Source organism: Physella acuta, unplaced genomic scaffold (genome assembly GCF_028476545.2).
Source record: "Physella acuta isolate Inbredline_101_S28 unplaced genomic scaffold, ASM2847654v3 ptg000566l, whole genome shotgun sequence".
Lineage (NCBI taxonomy): Eukaryota > Metazoa > Mollusca > Gastropoda > Physidae > Physella > Physella acuta.
In genome coordinates, this window is record NW_026732085.1 from 488,993 (window position 1) to 507,568 (window position 18,576).

General features: G+C 39.6%; 3 protein-coding genes across 4 annotated transcripts in view; 2 read left to right on the forward strand and 1 right to left on the reverse strand.

Moving 5' to 3' along the window:
* LOC131946632 (protein spire homolog 1) overlaps positions 1-4,670 on the reverse strand; it is a 40,210-nt gene extending 35,540 nt beyond the window's left edge. The window contains exons 1-2 of the mRNA XM_059307568.1: positions 4,277-4,670; positions 1,052-1,137 (exon numbers count right to left, since the gene is read on the reverse strand). Coding sequence (XP_059163551.1) covers positions 1,052-1,137; positions 4,277-4,520 — 330 coding nt within the window. The 5' untranslated portion in view covers positions 4,521-4,670. The remainder of the gene's footprint in view (positions 1-1,051; positions 1,138-4,276) is intronic.
* Positions 4,671-4,788: 118 nt separating this feature from the next.
* Positions 4,789-13,585, forward strand: LOC131946616 (beta-1,3-galactosyltransferase 5-like). Of its 2 annotated transcripts, none has more exons than XM_059307527.1 (3): positions 4,789-4,935; positions 6,090-7,037; positions 13,200-13,585. In XM_059307527.1, the coding sequence occupies exons 2-3, from the start codon at positions 6,092-6,094 to the stop codon at positions 13,580-13,582; spliced, it is 1,329 nt and encodes a 442-aa protein (XP_059163510.1). In that variant the 5' UTR covers positions 4,789-4,935; positions 6,090-6,091; the 3' UTR covers positions 13,583-13,585. The 2 variants fall into 2 exon arrangements, with proteins under 2 accessions (XP_059163510.1, XP_059163511.1); XM_059307528.1 differs by lacking the exon at positions 13,200-13,585 and adding an exon at positions 9,216-9,609.
* A 1,637-nt stretch (positions 13,586-15,222) lies between these two features.
* On the forward strand, positions 15,223-18,454 carry LOC131946639 (beta-1,3-galactosyltransferase 5-like). The gene is made up of 4 exons (XM_059307579.1): positions 15,223-15,552; positions 16,204-17,062; positions 17,785-18,094; positions 18,220-18,454. The coding sequence occupies exons 1-4, from the start codon at positions 15,547-15,549 to the stop codon at positions 18,452-18,454; spliced, it is 1,410 nt and encodes a 469-aa protein (XP_059163562.1). The 5' UTR covers positions 15,223-15,546.
* The last annotated feature ends 122 nt before the right edge of the window (positions 18,455-18,576 follow it).

Genomic DNA, 18,576 nt, shown 5'->3' on the forward strand with positions numbered 1-18,576 from the left:
GAAGGGAAAGTGAAAGGCGGTGTTGTTAGGAAAATACAATTTGAATTAAGAGGGGTATTTTTAGCAGGTTAAATATTAGTATCTAAGTCAATGAATGGTAACATATCTTGCTGGGGTGAAACAGTGTGGGAAGGTGGCATACAGCAAACAGATCAGTATTCTCATTTAGATCAGGTTCAACAAGTACTGTACAAATATATAAAGCCCCCAGAACTAAGATCAAAAAGATCTAAATGTAATTTAAATATCACAGATGTTTATCTCATAATTGTGTATGTCATTATTGGAATCATAGTTGAAATCTATAGTTCACATATAACTATTAACTAATCAGAAAATAGTAGGTTTTGATATTAATGAGTATTTTACTAATGACAGAGGTGAAATAATACAAATTTTACTCACAACTTAATTAAGACTAAAGCAATTAAAGAATGCCCGTGATTGTGTAAAATAACAACAACCAAACTTGGATGAACAAAGAGTGGACTACACTTACAGACCAAACAGCCATATAGTCAAGTGATCAGGGTTACCAGATGGCCTTATGGGCGAGTAAGTTTCCCTTTCAAACCTGACGGTCTATGGGGCAAGTGAAGTAGAGTTCACTTGTTTCTGTGACCCAGCCGCCGTTACTCTCCTTAATGTGAGTTAGGTACCCATCAGAGTTGGGTGGACTCAGGGACGTTCTACTGAGTTGAACCCGGATTCGAACCGAGACTTAAGGGTTAGCAATCCAGCTCTCTACCGCTAGACCACTCCGTCCCATATGGGCGAGTAATTAGAGTTTTTTTATCTATGAGTATAACAAAAGAGCCACATTCACACTCTAACTTCACCAAACTTAAAAAAAGGGTATTCATCAGAGCTGAGTGGACTCAGTTATGCACTTGACCAAGAGAACTCATGACTTTTGGGTTAGTAGCAGAGTGCTCTACCACACGTTCTCAGAAATAATGTTAGAGGTAAGAAGCAAAAAAAAAAAAAAATCAAACTCTGGGTGTAAAGATTTGAACCACGACCCAGGTCAACAAAACCACAAGCAACTCACATCAGTCTCAGTAGCAATAACACGACCTCTCTTCTTGCAAACAGCATAGGACGAGCTTGGCGATGTGATGTGAGGCTGGTTCTGATCTGTGACAAACAGGGAAAGTTTGGTTAGAAACAACATGTTCCAACAGTAAGTACAGAAATATGTTAAACTTACAAACAGGGAAAGTTTGGTTAGAAACAACATGTTCCAACAGTAAGTACAGAAATATGTTAAACTTACAAACAGGGAAAGTTTGGTTAGAAACAACATGTTCCAACAGTAAGTACAGAAATATGTTAAACCAAATACAATGGAACAGACAGTGTCACTCTAAACAGCTCAGAATGATACCCATCTTTAGTGTTTGATTCAGATATTTTTCTAAATGGGGTGGGAGGGGGGGGGGGGACACTAAAAAATCTCAAAGGGGCGACAATGGTTAAATTGTTTTCTGTATTGTTGTATATAAAATATATTATGTTCAATTTTGTTAGGTGGACTTCAGGTAACACAGCCCCACCCCCCTGCCATTAAGAGATCCTTGATAGAAGCTCTGCTCTTATTAATTAATCACGACCATAACCTGGGATATCATATCTTATGTATGGAACTAAATATTTTTAATTTAAACACGCATACATACTATTTCTGGTAGTGAAAATGTGAATCTGACAGTGTAAAAACATGATAAGAATATTGTTATAAACGAAGACAAAAATACATATACATACAAACAACATTGGTCAAAATTTAAAAAAAATGCTTTAAATCAATAAAATACTAAATCAAAATGGTAAGTAATGGAAGGAGAAGGCCATACTAAAGTGACTAAACACTAAATCTAGATTTGATTTTTTTTTAACCTAATAAAATATTCAATCACCACTTCAAGAACAGCTTATCTGAACAGAAAAGCAGTAGGTGTGAATTGGAATGTGGGGTATGAATTCACAGAGTACATTCTTGGGGAGAAAAAAAATGGCCCACACCAATAGGCTCAACCAAGCGTGAAAGAACAATCAGCTTTGTAGTGCCATATTTTTGCAACAACTGGCTATAGAAGAAAGGCAAGCTGTGCTTCTACAGAGAGCCAACAGGCTGATGGTGACAATATGTGCTTGTAACACAGGATAAATATAGACTAGTTTTGTTAAAAACCAAACCAAATAATTAAGGAAACAAAACAAAAAATGCTACTGATTTACATACAAGCTGAAATACATAGAGTTCTAAGTTAAAGAAGTTTTCTATTACTTTATAGTAAACAATAGTTTACTAACAATAACATACATACGAGTTGACATACACAGAAGTCTAATTTAAAGAAGTTTTCAGTTACTTAATAGTAAACAATAGTTCACTATTGGCCTACACAAATCTTTAAGACAATTTAACAGGATATGGTTACTGCAAGCGCTAGCATAAATCTAAATAGCTAATGTTTTGATTAATCACTTGCCCTGTTATAAGGCCTAGATTTAACTATGTTAATTGTTGGTATTGCTTGCTAACATTACTTAAACTTAAGTACTCATGTTTGCTTTTAAACTAAATTAAACCCATTTTATAATAATTTATTAATACAATTTAAAATAGGCAAATTGTTCAATGCATAATTTTAATTAAATAGGCCTATACATTTCTTGAGTTCAACAAAACAAAAACTGGAAGTTATGATAAGCCTTAAAAAGCGTCACTAATTAAATAGGCTATACTAAATAAAAACCAAGTAACATGGCGATTAAAAAAAAAGATTGGAAATACTAAATATACAATATAAAGAAAACAATGTAGGCAATTTCAAATATTCTAACACTACAAAACAAGAAGGACAAATAGATCTATTGTGCCTACATGTAGAAATGTTAACTGTATTAATAGGGTAATTAGTTTTATTATGATCATTTTTCTACTTTAGCCTGTATCAGTTTTTAGTGGCATAAAGTGATTAATTAATTAGGTCTAAGGTCAGAGTGAGGTCTAGGTTAAATTAAAATTAGGTTTATGCCATGATACCAGCAAAACAAAGATTTCAATCTAGATATGTCCTATAGATTAGGCCTTAGTCATATTCTAAAAGTTGCTCAATACAATAGTCATAAGAACAATAATTTTTTAAGTAGAGGATTTAAAAAAAAAAAATGAATATTTTAGAGAGAAATGGATGTTTAGGAAAAAATTCAAATGCTATTTGGACGGGGGAGTTGTTAAAATTGTCCCAAAAAAACGTGAATCATATATGGATGATTGGATGCCCCTAAATTAATTTATATGCATCAGCCAATTAAGTTTAAGCCCTACAATATTACTAGATAGTAGACTGGGATTCTCGGTGTACTTACACTTACACTACAGGATTTAGGCCTACTATTACAGTTCACTACTTAACTTACTTATTTCAATGTAGGCCTATGCCCTATTAATTAGCCTAGACCTAGTAGGCTAATTGTAATTATGCCTAATTAAATTACTAAAATTATACAAAACAAACTCAGACTAGAGAACATGTAGTCTTATCATTCTATGACCTAAAGATCTAATTTATAACTAGATCTAGTAGTAGTGGGCCTTATACCCTTTTTAAAATAAGACAGCGTTAAAAATGTTTAGTCCAAGACCTAGATGAGATCTAGTAAGTAAACTTAAGTAGAGCAAGACATAAGGTTCTTTAGAATTTTAGGGTGATTGAAGATACCGACCAACTATATAAATTTTACTTCTTCCAAAAGTAGGTGTGTTAGGTTAATAGTAGTATTGTAATCTCGACTAGTTTTATCGTTATAAGTAAGGGTTAGGTGTATGGTAGGACTTGCAAGCCATGTGTGTATTTTAGTTAACTACCGATAACCTAACACCCCTTTTTTAAAGAAGATTCTATTATCGGATACCGGTATAAAAAATCCCCCAATTTTTAGAATGAAGGCCTAGCCTAGAGTAGAGTCTAGACTATAAAAATTTAGACTAGCCTTAGATTTAAAAACTGTTAGGCCTAGCTAGGCCTATTCTTATTAAGTTATTAGCCTACAATTACTCTAGCTAGTAATAGGCCTACTAATAGTAGTAATAGTAATAATAATAGAGTCTAGATTGGCCTAGATCTAGATCTGAATCATTCATAAAATAAGTCAATGCAAACATGAATTAGCAAAACAAAACAAATCAATAATGACAATGGTAGACTTTTAAAAAAGTTTAACTTTAAAGTCAAGTCTAATGATGGGTTTTTTTTTTCTTACTTACAGCTGGGTGGTCCTTTACCAGAACCATTTGGATCTGTGGGTCCCTTTCTAAGAAATACATCACCATGTCTACTGAGCCATATGCTATGAATCCCTGAATCATAAATATCCTGAAAATACTCCTGTTGTTGTGGTGTATTTCGAGACAAAAAAAGGGCACATTGGTAACACACAGCCCAGGCTTGCTCTTCATTGATCGGATTATTAAACACTTTCAAAATATCCACAAATGGTAAAAGCTCCATTTTGGTGAATTGTATAAGCGAAAAAAACCTAACATTGAATTTTAATTAGTTATTGATTACGACATCTGTCCCTAACTTATCACATTCCCCCCGGGTGCTTCGCTACTTCGTGACTAGACCGTCGCGAAAGAAGCGGCTGAACTATGTCAGTAACTCCACAACCCGGAAGTCTGCTCTTTTGAAAATCTTTATTTTCAAAGGAGGGTAACTCCTTAAAACTTCTTCAAAAAGGAAATAGCAATATTTATATCCCCTTTTAACTGAGTGTAAACATTTCTCCAGTCTAGTTGATCAAACATTAGGCGTTTGTTATTATTTTTGTTAATATTGATGCAGCTTGCCTAAAATATGGGTAACATCAACAAAGGATAATAAATGTTTGATTTTAATTACTTAGAACACATATAAGTTTGAGGTAAAGTTGGTTAAGCTCTGAACTTGAAAACAAAATTTGAATGTATTCTATATTCTATTTATTTAAATGAAATAAATGTGACGTGTGTCACTGTGAACTAGTTAATCTTAATATTCTTAATCTCATATAATCCGTTAGCAAAGCGCGACACCATTTAAACCATTTTAAGGGTAATTCCCTCCCCTCTCCCGCATTGAGTTTATTAAATTTGTTTTTTTTAAACCTTGTAAAATATGAAGTTTCGTATTGTTTTTTCTGATAGTTACGAAATTTGTCAACGATCTGTTAATCTAAAATACTTAAAAATATTCCAACCTCAAAGGGTGGTATTGCTTTCAGTTTCGCTAACCTTAACCCCCACCCTCCCCCAACAGGGTGGGTACAGCTAACCATGATTTATTTCAGTCATTCTCCCTAGGAGGGGGGTGGGGGGGAGGGGTACTTGAAACTTCCGAGGGAAGGGGCAGACACTAATTAAATTTATATTTTACATTTCTTCTTCTTATGCGTTCTTAATTGAGTTTATGTGGATGAACTGGACGGTGGTCTCCAGATCAGCGGGTGCCCCATATAATTTTTCCTAGAGTGAGGTTAGGTGTCATCCATAAATAATGTCACGCTTTTTTTGACGATTTTTACCCCCCCCCACCTCCGTCACACATCGTAACAAAAAGCCAGACCCCCCCTCTAAAATGACATCACACCTCACCCTACAACCCACCCCCCTCAAAATTGCAGTTGAATTTTGTTTTAAACATCGGTATTTTTCCAAAATCTTGTCTGAGCTCTGTCAACAAAGAGCATTTAAATCAATTCCTATTACAATTTATTTAAACCGTTTTCAAAAACGCGAAATAACGGCTAAAATCGTTTCCTAATATTGGTTTTTTTATATTGTAAAAGTGTGACGTCACATCTGAACCCCCCCCCCCCCCTCTCCCTCATCACACACCGTCACAGAAATACGGACCCCCTCCCCCTTACGGGTGTGACGTCATTTATGGACGATATATATATATATATATATATATATATATATATATATATATATATATATATATATATATATATATATATATATATATATATATATATATATATATATATATATATATATATATATATATATATATATTTAAAAAAATTGAGTCTAGGCATGAGGTTCTCACGAGGCTTGCTGAAGATTCAGGTTCAGCAACTCTATCTCTACCTCCTGATCATGAGCACGACCTTCTTGATTTCCCTCCACATCGTCCAGTACCACCGACTCCAGGGCAAGTACGTCTGCAAAGCTCTCCCGACCTACCCCATGAAAATACAACGCCCCCCTTCAACCTCCAGGGCGAGGCACGACCGGGACGTCTGCTTCGGCGAGCCCAAGCTGACCAAATGGGCCGACTGTCCGCAGTGCTACCGAGCCACGGTGCACAACTTGACCAAAGAGCTACACAGAGTCCCGCGGAACATCACCCTTTTCCCAAGAGGACCGCCGGCGTTTTTTCACCCGAAAAAGACGAAACAGCAGGATTTGATCTACAACGTTCTGATCGCACCGGAGTCTGTGTGTTCTAAAACCTGCCCGTATCTAGTCGCCGTCGTTCCTTCGGTGATAGACGACCAGGCCCAGCGTATCGCCATCCGCTCCACATGGGGCAGCGTGGCCAAAACCCATCTCTGGCCGTTCGCCCACGTCAACGCCGACGTGGAGCTTATCTTCGTGTTGGGTCACCAGAACAAGTACACCGAGGCGCCCGAGTCGAGTCTTGCCCAAGACATGAAGCTCGCCCAAGACGAAGCCGCGCTGTACCGGGACATCCTGTTCCTGGACATGCAGGACTCTTACTACAACCTGACCCTTAAAGTCATGTCCAGTTTACACTGGGTCCGCATACACTGCCCGGGGGCGAAGTTTGTCCTGAAGATCGACGTGGACACCTTCGTCAACATCCCGCTGCTGCTGGACCTGCTGCTGTTCAACGAGGAGCGTCTAGAGATGTCGGTGCTGGGCTACGCGTACGTGCAGAACAGCGCTTTCCGCACGGGCAAGTGGATGATCAGCCCCGAGGTCTGGCCGCCGCCCTTCTACCCGGTCTATGCGTCAGGTAAATATAGAATTACGGGATACCTTCCTTTGTACGACCAGAGTTCTAGACCAGAGGCGTAGCGACGGGGGGGGGGGGGGGGGGGGGGGGGTGGAAGAAAGCGGGGTACATATATACCCGGGCGCCGACCCTAGGGTAGCCAAAATAAGCTCATTTTAGCTGCTATTTTGAATTATAAATAAAAATATACATCGGGGAGGGTGCCAAATTGAAAGTTTGTTCCCCCGGGCGCCGGGAGGGGTCGCTACGCCTCTGCTCTAGACCGGTGCTTCTTAACCTTTTGGATGTACCAAATTCCACTAGTTTCATCTGCGCATTCACCATACCCTTCTTAATAGTTCTATAGTCCGCACTGACAAATTCCTATCGTGAAACAAATAAAGTCGGGTGTGTGTCTTGACCTCTGTCGAACCCCGAGAATGACTCATGACCACTGTGGTTCAATCAAACCCAGGTTAAGAACCACTGCTCTACAGGCTGCAATTGTTCCAACTTCACCTATTTATAAAAGTCTTAACCCAAAATTTGCTACACCTGCAATCAGGTTAAGAAAATGACACGGGAATGAGGACTGCAGATTTTTGGTTGGCGGCCCATGCAACCCCCCCCCCCTCTCCCGGGGGGTGACGGGCAGCGTTGACGATGATGAACCCAAAATTAACTGTGACAATATTCACTTATATCACCAAACCACTGTTCGCTAATTCTAATCGAAACTTAATTATGTATCATATTTAAATATATTTAACGGTTTTACCCAAACATCCTAGCCTAATCTACACTAGCCTTTACCGAAACCGCAAATTAATTATGTATCGAAACACTTGATTGCTTGCCTTGACTGAGGAACAAAGCCATAATCATGCGGAATCACGCCGGTCTTTAGCCTTATATCAAGCAGTCTCAGTTTCTGTTAAAGATTAAACACGTCTTTCATTATTTAAACAATGGGTACAGGTCAAAGTTTCTTCCAGGCGTCTCTTCGGGGGGGGGGGGGGGGGCCTCCCCAAAGAAAGTCCTATCGCCCCCCCCCCCCCCCCGAACGAGATGGAATTTATATAGTAAACATATAATTACATATACTTTTACTAGTGTCCGCCCTCCCCCCGGAAAATGTAGACCCCCCCCCCCCCCCGAAAATATCTCCTTTTCGTCAGCCAATTGAAACATATTGGGGCTAGTTTTGTACCCGTGTCAATAGGATTTGGTGCAAGTCTTTTTGTTCGCGCGTGAAAAATAACGGTCATTAACGGCTTAAGTGGACCATTACTAGATAATGGCGTAGCGAAAACGAAGTGGGTGATATACGATTCTTCTTTTTATGTATAGGCTATTCACTATAGTGAAATAATTGATAGCCTGCCTTTTCTAAGTAGTTTTATAAAGATGTATGTGTATGTGCGCGCTTGTTGATCTATAACAGGGGTTCCCAACCTTTTTTTTACTCTAGAGCACATTCTAAAATATCAGTAGGCTGGCGGGCACCACCTATTTTAAATCGACAAACTCCTTCCAGAGTCGTAGCGACCCTTCCCGTCACCCGGGGACAAAACTTTCGATTTGCACCCCCCCCCCCCCCCTCAAACTTTCGATTTCCATTCCCTTCAACCTTTCAATAATGATTATGAACAAAATTCTGTCTCTGTCGAATAGTGAGAGGCGGGCACATACAAATCGTTCGGCGGGCGCCATGGCGCCCGCGGGCACGGGGTTGGGAACCCCTGATCTATAACAATCTTTTTGTGTTTATGTACGCGCTTGTAGTTTTATAAAGATAGGTTTGTATGTGTGTGTTTATGTGTGTGTGTGTGTTCGTGCACGCGCTTGTAGTTCTATAAAGATATAGGTTACTTTTTTGTGTGTATGTGCGCGCGCTTGTTAATATGGCTGAGAACCCGAAAATTCGATCTACACCATTTTCCCTTCTCTGATAAAGTGTGACGTGGGTGGTGTAATTTCATGTTTTCTTAACCTTTATAACACAAAGATTTGTTTTTAACGGTTTAAAAAAAAAATTACCGGCTCTTTTCGTTATGATTACGTGATAATAATACTAAAATCTACAAAATGAACGGCTTTTTAAAAAGTTTTAATATTATCAGTTCATCGCTATCGTAGAATAAAACGTGAGTACATTATTTAACGTAGCCTAATTCCATTCCCCAACACATTTCGCAGGGACCAGCTTCGTCCTCTCCTCGTCCCTGCTGGGGAGCCTGGCTGAGGCGTATGAATACATTCCCGCCAACTGGACCTACAGCTCCCTGCCCGTGTACTTGCGCGACTGTTACATCACAGGGGTGCTGGCGGACGCGCTGAGCGTCGAGACCCACACCCTCCCGGGGTTCCTCCCCGACAAGCCCCATTGGCCGCGGTGCGCCATGATACACGATCGAATCCTGATGGGTCAGACCGATTTTTTTAAAACCTGGAGGGCTTTTTATCGGTTCTACGGAGGCTGCTGGAAAATTTACACGGAATGAACTTTTTTATCTCCCCATTTTATTTGGAAATTTCATTTTATAAGCTTAAATATATGCTACATAATGAACTATTTTATAATGAGTATTGTGATAAATATAGAAATGCAACGATACAATCTAGATGGCCTTTTTTGTTGTTTGTATTCTCTTATAGCAGTGGCGTAGCCAGGATCGTCTCAAGGGGGGGTTTCCAATTTTTACCCGGGGACAAACTTTCGATTTGCACCCCCCCCCTCAAACTTTCGTTTTGCACCCCCCCACCCCCCTCAAACTTTCGATTTGCACCCCCCCCCCTCAAACTTTCGATTTGCACCCCCCTCATACTTTTTATATATACCGAGGGGTCTATGGGGGGGGGGTTATGACCCCCCTAACCCCCCCCCCCTGCCTACGCCACTGTCTTATAGTGTAAAACCACGGATTTTAACATTTTATCTTTTATATCTTTTACTAGCCGTCCCGGCCAGGCCCTGCTCTGGCTTCTGTGAAAAACCTTTCTGTTAAAGACCATTACCTGTGTGTTTAGTAATCATCATAAACCCGGCATTGCACACCCAAACCCAAACCAAAACAACAAAACGCAAACATAACGCTAACACAATTACAAATACAAACGAAAACAAAAACCTAACAACTAACCCAACCACAACCACAAACACCAATACGAACACAAAGAAAAAAACAAACGAAAAAGCAAACGAAAACAAACCAAATCCAAAAGCAAAACCAACCACAAACCCAAAGAAAAAAACACAAACGAAAAAACAAACGAAAACAAACCAAATACAAACGCAAAACCAACCACAAACACAAATACAAACACAAATGCAAAGAAGATAAAACACAAACGAAAACGAAAAAAGAAAGAACAAAAACGAACCAAATCAAAACGCAACCACTAACGCAAACTCAACCTAAACACAAAGAAAACACTAACGCGAACATAAACGCACAGTGCTCAGAGTCTAGCCCGGGGCGGAATCGCCTGTTTCAGCTTAATAAACGACTCTAGTACCCCAACTTATTCATAGTCTTTTGCACTCACTTTAATGAACGTAGGCGCCAAACCGAACACGGGAGGCCCGGGACCCCAAATAGCACCCTGTCTGGGCGCCAGAGGACGCACCATGACGTCACCGCCTAATTGAACTTAGTAAACGACTATAGTACATAACTTATTCATAGTCTTTTGAACTCACGCGAACGTATATACCTTAGCGTACACCGGAAGGCCCGGGGCGCAAAATAGCACCCTGTCGGGGTGCCGGAGGACGCCCGGATTTGATTCACTTAAAGACTATAGTAACCTTTCTTACCCATAGTCTATCGCACTGTTAAAAACAAAACTATGCAGCATAGCGCTCACATGATAGCCCAGGGTGCCAAATCGAACCGTGCAAGGGCGCCGGCGGACGCGCCTGTTTCAATTTAGTGAACAAAAATGATAATACTCCAAGCTTATCCGTAAATGGAAAGAAATAAACATATAGGATTTGTAGGACCTGGCTTATTAAATGTTATTGATTTAAAAAAAAATATTGAACAGTATGTTCAGTGTATAGAATAAATAAAAGGCAGTGTTAAAAATACCTAACGACATTGCACTTAATCAATCCCCGCTAATTATGTAATTTTTTTTTTTTTCTTAACACCAAAAACAAAGTAATAAAATGTAAATTCTTTCTTCTTAAGAATTTTTTTTATTAAAGGGAAGTAACTGTGCAGTCAATACATTTCCGACACAATTTTAGAAATTTTATAAACGTCGATACACTTTTTAAAAATTTTATGTCGCGTTCATAATTGAAAATTATTCTTCTAAGTAAATAGAGTGAAAATTTTTTTTAAAGACTTTCAATGGTAATATTTTTTGACTCGTACATTTAGACTGTGAGCACGATAAAAAATCTAACACTTAAATCCATAGAACTGTCAACGACAAACTTTTTTTTTGCCACACGTTACAGAACTGAGCTTTATATATTAGATACGCGAGTTTATGAATTCGATCTTGACTTAAGTATTTCAAAATTTCATCCACGCCAGGAAGTGTGAAGTAAAAATCTGTAATTTTAAAGTGCTACGTGGATTTGGTGTTTCACCACTAAGCTACAGAAAGTCGTAACAAAAAAGCAGAGATTGCATAATATATACGGAATGTCAGGGTCACCCAGTGTTTCTTTCAGACTTTTTTCTGAGGCGGGGGTGTGGGGGGGACGACTTGAAACTTTCGGAGTAATAAAAGTATATTTTTATATAAATTCTATTTAATTCCGCGGAGGGGTGGAAGGCGGTGCCTCGCCGACCCCTAAAGAGATGCCTGAAAGAAACTCTGATGTCCCCAAGTCTGGATTTATCATGGCCCTCTTCACACTGTGGGATGTTTGTAGAGAAGTCTCTACCAAAATGCCTTTAGTAAAAACATACATACATTAAAAATAGACACATTATTTTATTAGCTGCTTCAACAAATATCGAATCAACGGGACAAAAACTCAGCAATTGTCTCGGGTGTCGGTAAACAAATAACAAACTAACACCGATTGTTCCCGCAAAAACAAATTTATAGTAATTATACTAGGGCTGATTTAAAAAATAATAATTCTGAACGGAAACATTTCACCACAGAAAAGAATAAAAAAGAATATTTAGTCTTCGACATGATTTCTCTTTTAATATGAGTCATTTCTTTCATTCCGCTCTGCACTTCGGTACAAAGGGACCGTGCACATAATATATGACACCAATGGGTGATTGGGGTTTTTGTTACAGGTGACCACGTTTACATTTGCGACATGCATTCTATACATGTCTATAATATAAAAAAACAACTCGCAACATGTAAGTATACACGTTCCGTGGGGAAAATTGTGTTTAAAAAACATAAACTTGTTGAAATTTATTTTCTAGACATCTATACATGTCGCAAGTGTGAACGCAGTGTAAAATAGGACCGAGGCTCAAAGCAGTGTTAGTTAGCACTTCCTTTATTCTTTTATCTTGACGTATTATCTTATTTTCAACACAATTTAACTTAAATTGTGTTAAAATTTAATTTTGTCTTGATTCTTTCCTGGTGTCCTAAAGCTTCTTTATAGTATCGGTGGTAAAATATACCTCTTCAGACCTCGCTATCCATTGGGCAGATCAAGTAGTGTTCATAGTTTCTTAACCTCGGCATATGAAGGGATGGTGTGGTCAGCACTATGCCCAGCCACCTTTACTTTCCCTTACATGAGTTATGTACCCATCAGAGCTGAGTGGACTCAGTGACGTCCTACAGCTACAAGTCCGAACCTAGTTCCGAACTCACGACCTTCAGGCTAGCAGTCAAACGCTGTATACTTCGACTGCGCCTTGTAAGGAGTAGTGGTTTATGTAAATAGATGTAAATTTTATAATGCTACACGGGGTGGGTGAAAAAAAAAGTTATTCAATTTTCGTGCTATATCTACGTATACTAAAAGGGGTGGTGGTTTATGTACATTTATGTAAATTTTACAATGCTACTCGGGATGGTTAAAAAAAAGTTATTCAATTTTTTCGTGTTATATCTACGTATAAAGGGTGGCGGTTTATGTAAATTGATGTAAATTTTAAAATGCTACTCGGGATGGGTAAAAAAAAAGTTATTCAATTTTCGTGTTATACCTACGTGCACGATCCCTTCTCTCTCCAGGCTGCTCCTACGTCATCTCCCTACCCGCCCTGTCCGCCATCTTGGACATGAGCCCCTACGTCCCCTTGCTCCACTTCGAGGACGCCTACATCACCGGCATCCTCCGGCGTCTCCTGGACATCCCGCTGTACGTCTTCGACACCACCGTCTTCACCCACACACTCGACACCGAGTGGACGCGCTGCCACTTCCTCAACGGCAGCAAGGTCACCGGCACGGGGGTCGGCTACGTCTACAAGCTGACCAACATGTGGGCCAGCTTCCTGCACGACGACGGCCAGTGCCTCAGGTACCACCTCATCACCCTGCCCTGCGAGTGCAGCGACGACGAGAGCAAGCTCGCCGGGGATAAGGGGCTGGTGGACTTTCACGTTCAGCGGTAGGCTGTCAAGGCGGTCTAGTGGTAGGGGGGGGGGGGGGGTGGGAAGCTGTGGCGGGTCCATTGTATCATTTCTCCAAACCTTATATTTATATTTTTTTCAAGTATATGTATAAAAGTTTATATATATATATATATATATATATATATATATATATATATATATATATATATATATATATATATATATATATATATATATATATATATATATATATATATATATATTTATATATAGTTATATATAGTTATATATAGTTTTATATATAGTTTTATATATATAGTTATATATATATATATATATATAGTTATATATAGTTGTATATATATAATTTTATATATATTTACATACAGGTATATAGACCTAAATAATATTTATATACACAATATGTGTTTCTATGTAGTATGTACTTATGTGTATGTATCAGTGTGTGTATGTGTGCGCGCGTTGCGTGCGTGCATGTATGACTGTACGTGTGCTTGTATTCATCAGAACTGAACAAAATGGAAGAAAGAGCTGAAAATTTAGTTAAGCCTCCAGTAACAAACTGCGTATATGTGGTTATGTGTTAATTAAACAAAATAAATACGCACAAAAAAGTGACTTTGTTTGTAGTAGATCTGTGTATCTGATTAATTTGTGTCAAGCTTGATTAATGCTTCAGAGGTGTCTATTATAGACATGGAGAAGTGCAAGGCAGAAGTCCATGACAGGGTAATTAAGAAGGAGGAAGTGGCGCTGGGTGGGACACACACTGCGAAAGACTCACTCTAATATGACACGCCAGGCGCTTGTGTGGAACCTCCAGGAAAGGCGAAAGAGAGGGCGCTAAAGACAGACATCGAGGCGGAGTCTTCTGGAAGAATTAAAGACAGCGAGGATGTCTAGGGAGTTTGTAAAATTCCACAGCCGGGAACAGGAAAATTTTTTTTTTAAAGGCATCACTCCATGGGGGCACTACCCCCCCCCCCCCACCCCTCCCAGCGATTCTACTGCTCACCTACTCGAGAAATAGAATAAAATATATAGAAAGTATAGTAGACAGAGTTTCTTCCAGGCATCTCTTCGGGGGGGGGGGGACCCCCCGAAAATTTTTTACCGCCCCCCCCCCCCCCGAACGAAATGAAATTTATATAATTTATATAGAAAATATATACTTTTAACAGTGTCCGCCCCCCCGAAGAAAGTTTACCGCCCCCCCCCCCCCCCCCGAAGATTTCAAGTGCCCCCCCGGAGAAAAAAGTGTGGAAGAAACACTGATAGTAGACTTAAAACCAGTGTCCCAATACCAATATATTTTTAAAAATAAATTCGCCCCATGAACTTTTATACAGGTGCACAGTGTAATGCAGCTCTACAATGCAACATCGATTGGATGTCATCTTAAATTTTATTCCCATGCCTTGAATTTGAAATTGTTCACAGCGCAGCGGGTTTTACCGGAATGCATTTTCACGCGACAGGAAGTTTAGAAGTCTTGTTCACTGTGGTTTCAAAAAACTTAATTTTTTTTACAAAACAAACTATTTAAAAAATATATATATTTAATTAAATGAAAAGTAACATAGTTTCATAAGTACAGTAGTTTAATTTTGAGGAGAAACTGTTACACCCATGTCTGATTGGATAAAATATTTTAAAAAATGTAGATCACTGTGTCATAATTTAGGTCGTTTGTTACTTTTCAATGGCGAATAGGTCTAGAAAGCTAGATCTAGTCTAGATTATTAGGCCCTATTCCTTTTATTTTAAGACAATACAGTTCACAGAGTTTTTATAAAATTTCGATAGAAAAGACGTAGACGATGGACAGATAAAGTTAGACAACACAGTCAAAAATTAAGGTTTCAATGTTTAGATTAAGCTTCAATTTGTTAGGTTAGGGTTAGCGTTTGGACTAAAATGGCGACACCAGCGTTCAATCGATGACTTAGTGTGGCAATGGTTGAGAAGTACTCACATTTTTTATGAAGGTAAGGCGCATTTTATTTTGTTACTGTATCGATAATCTAACATGGTAGCCGCTGATACATTAGCATTAAGTGTGGTGTTGATTTATAGCTATACGTCTTTACCGTTAGATTTCATGCGTTGTTATCCGTCTTTAATATTTTGTGATGTAAAGTTATCCTAATTTAGCATTCATTTCAGGTATAGTTACCCGTCTTTTTATTAATGTTCATATGTAGTCATCGTCTATAACATTGATGTTGATGTGTAATTATCATCTATAACATTGACGTTGATATGTAGTTATCGTCTGTAACATTGACGTTGATATGTAGTTATCGTCTATAACATTGATGTTGATGATCCGTATATAATTGACGGCAATTCGACGATAGTCCCAAAACCAACTGCCTGAATTGCCGATTTCCTATGAATACATAATTTAACGGGTATTGAATATGATAGCACAGTGTTGATAAATGTGATCATGCCTGTTTCAGATGTTGATAAATGTGAGTCTGTTTCAGATGTTGATAAATGTGACCGTACCTGTTTCAGATGTTGATAAATGTGACCGTACCTGTTTCAGATGTTGATAGATGTGACCCTGTTTCAGATGTTGATACATGTGAGTCTGTTTCAGATGTTGATAAATGTGACCCTGTCTGTTTCAGATGTTGATCCGGGTGACACGAAGTCACGTGATGATACCGGTGAAGGTGTTCTACCTGTGTCTGCTGACCCTAGCGCTCACGCTGTACCTCCTGCGGGACCATATATCCCTAACCCTGGGTTGCGCAGACACGCCCACATTCGACCCACGGGCTACTGACACGACTCTTCACCATGCGCAGGATGGCGTCGCAGAACAACACATCTTCAACATCTCACGTGACTTGAAGCGCGTCCCCCGGGACGTGACCCGCCACCCGCGCGGCCCGGGGGAGTACTTCACCCCACGGGAACACCGCCAGCAGAAGATCATCGACACCGTTCTCCTCGCCCCATGGGCCCTCTGCGTGACGTCACATCCGTTTCTCATCGCCGTCCAGCTCTCCCTAGCGTCCATGACAACCGAGCGGGAAGCCGTACGGACTACATGGGCCAGCGCGGCCAAGACGAAAATCTGGCCACACGAGATGATGAACGCCGAGGTGGGGGTGGTGTTCGTTTTAGGACGGGAACCCAACGCCACGGAAACTTGGGGGGCGCTGCGTACCGAGGCTGATAAACACGGCGACATCCTCCTCCTGGACATGACGGACAACTACACCAACCTGACGCTGAAAATTGTATCCGGGTTCACCTGGCTGAGTCAGAATTGTCCGGGGACGGATTTTTTCCTCAAAGTGGACATGGACACGTTCGTCAACCTGCCAGTGCTGGTGGATCTTCTCATCCATAACCGTCTGCGGCTTCAGTACGCCGTGGTGGGGCACATGTACACCGACGCCCGGAGGGTGCACCGGACCGGGCGGTGGGCGGTGGACCGGAAGCTCTACCCGCTGGCTATCTACCCGCCGTATGCTTCAGGTAATCAAAACTTATTTTTCATTAGATAGGTAACAGGTGGAGATAGCCCACTATTCATAGATCAAACTGTTTGTAAGACAAGAGCATACTCTAACAAAGACGGTTTGGGAGCAATGCTCATCAAGCACTTGGTAAGACCAAGAATATATTTCAACAAAGATGGTTAGGATTAGCACTTGGAATCAATGCTTCAAACATGGCTGTCTGGCACCATCCAACAAAAAGAGTTTCCACATTACTTTTTATTTTCCATTCAACTACACACATTTTTAATTTATAAGGTAAAGTAAAGTTTCCCTTTCAAACCTGCCGGTTTATGGGGCAAGTGAAATAGAGTTCACTTGTTTCTAATTTATAAGGTGCATAGCAAAATCTACAAGCTTAGGCTGAAAAGTACATATTTTAAAATATTCACTGATATGGCTGACATATACATATCTAAATAAATAAACATGAAATATGATTTTATATATATATATATATATATATATATATATATATATATATATATATATATATATATATATATATATATATATATATATATATATATATATATATATATATGTATGTATTTTTTGTAAATTTGTGTATGTATATATTTGTATATATAAATATGTAGGCATATATATATATATATATATATATATATATATATATATATATATATATATATATATTTATTTATATATATATATATATATATATAGTGTTTTCTGTAGGGTGTGCCTACATTGTCTCTGTCAAAGCTTTGACGGCCATGACGGGTCTGGCGCCCTACGTCCCCATGCTCCCCATAGAAGACGCCCACGTCACCGGCGTACTGGCCCGGCACATCGACGCCCACCTGTACGGGCACCCCACCGTGTTCACCCACTTTAAGGACTTTTATTGGCAGCGGTGCCAGATGCTGCTCAAGACGAAGCTGGTTGGCACGCACGTGGACTCGGCGAGCATGTACGAGATCTGGGGGGCCGTACTCACGCGCAACCGCACGTGCTTCCCCGTCGACCGCTCCGAGCAGTATGAATTGTATTTGCCGCTCATCGAAAGTCCAGAATAGCAGCTGTTGCATTGTCTCAAAAGTCTAGAATAGCAGCTGTTCCATTGTCCAAAAAGTCTAGAATAGCAGCTGTTCCACTGTCTCAATAGTCTAGAATAGCAGCTGTTGCATTGTCTCAAAAGTCTAGAATAGCAGCTGTTCCATTGTCCAAAAAGTCTAGAATAGCAGCTGTTCCACTGTCTCAAAAGTCCAGAATAGCAGCTGTTCCATTGTCTCAAAAGTCTAGAATAGCAGCTGTTCCATTGTCCAAAAAGTCCAGAATAGCAGCTGTTCCACTGTCTCAAAAGTCTAGAATAGCAGCTGTTCCATTGTACAAATGTCCAGAATAGCAGCTGTTCCATTGTCCAAAAAGTCTAGAATAGCAGCTGTTTTATTGTCCTTAGTCCAAAATACCTGCCATCAGTTCATACATTCCCACCCATCAGAAGCCGAGAATAAACAACTGGTAAAC

Bases quoted from the DNA above. Each gene is read 5' to 3' on its own strand.
- LOC131946616 (XM_059307527.1), top strand. From the start codon at position 6,092: ATGAGGTTCTCACGAGGCTTGCTGAAGATTCAGGTTCAGCAACTCTAT. The intron at 7,038-13,199 runs GTAAATATAGAA...TTCTCTCTCCAG, and splicing joins CTACCCGGTCTATGCGTCAG to GCTGCTCCTACGTCATCTCC.
- LOC131946639 (XM_059307579.1), top strand. The intron at 17,063-17,784 runs GTAATCAAAACT...TGTTTTCTGTAG, and splicing joins CTACCCGCCGTATGCTTCAG to GGTGTGCCTACATTGTCTCT. The intron at 18,095-18,219 runs GTATTTGCCGCT...TCAATAGTCTAG, and splicing joins CGCTCCGAGCAGTATGAATT to AATAGCAGCTGTTGCATTGT.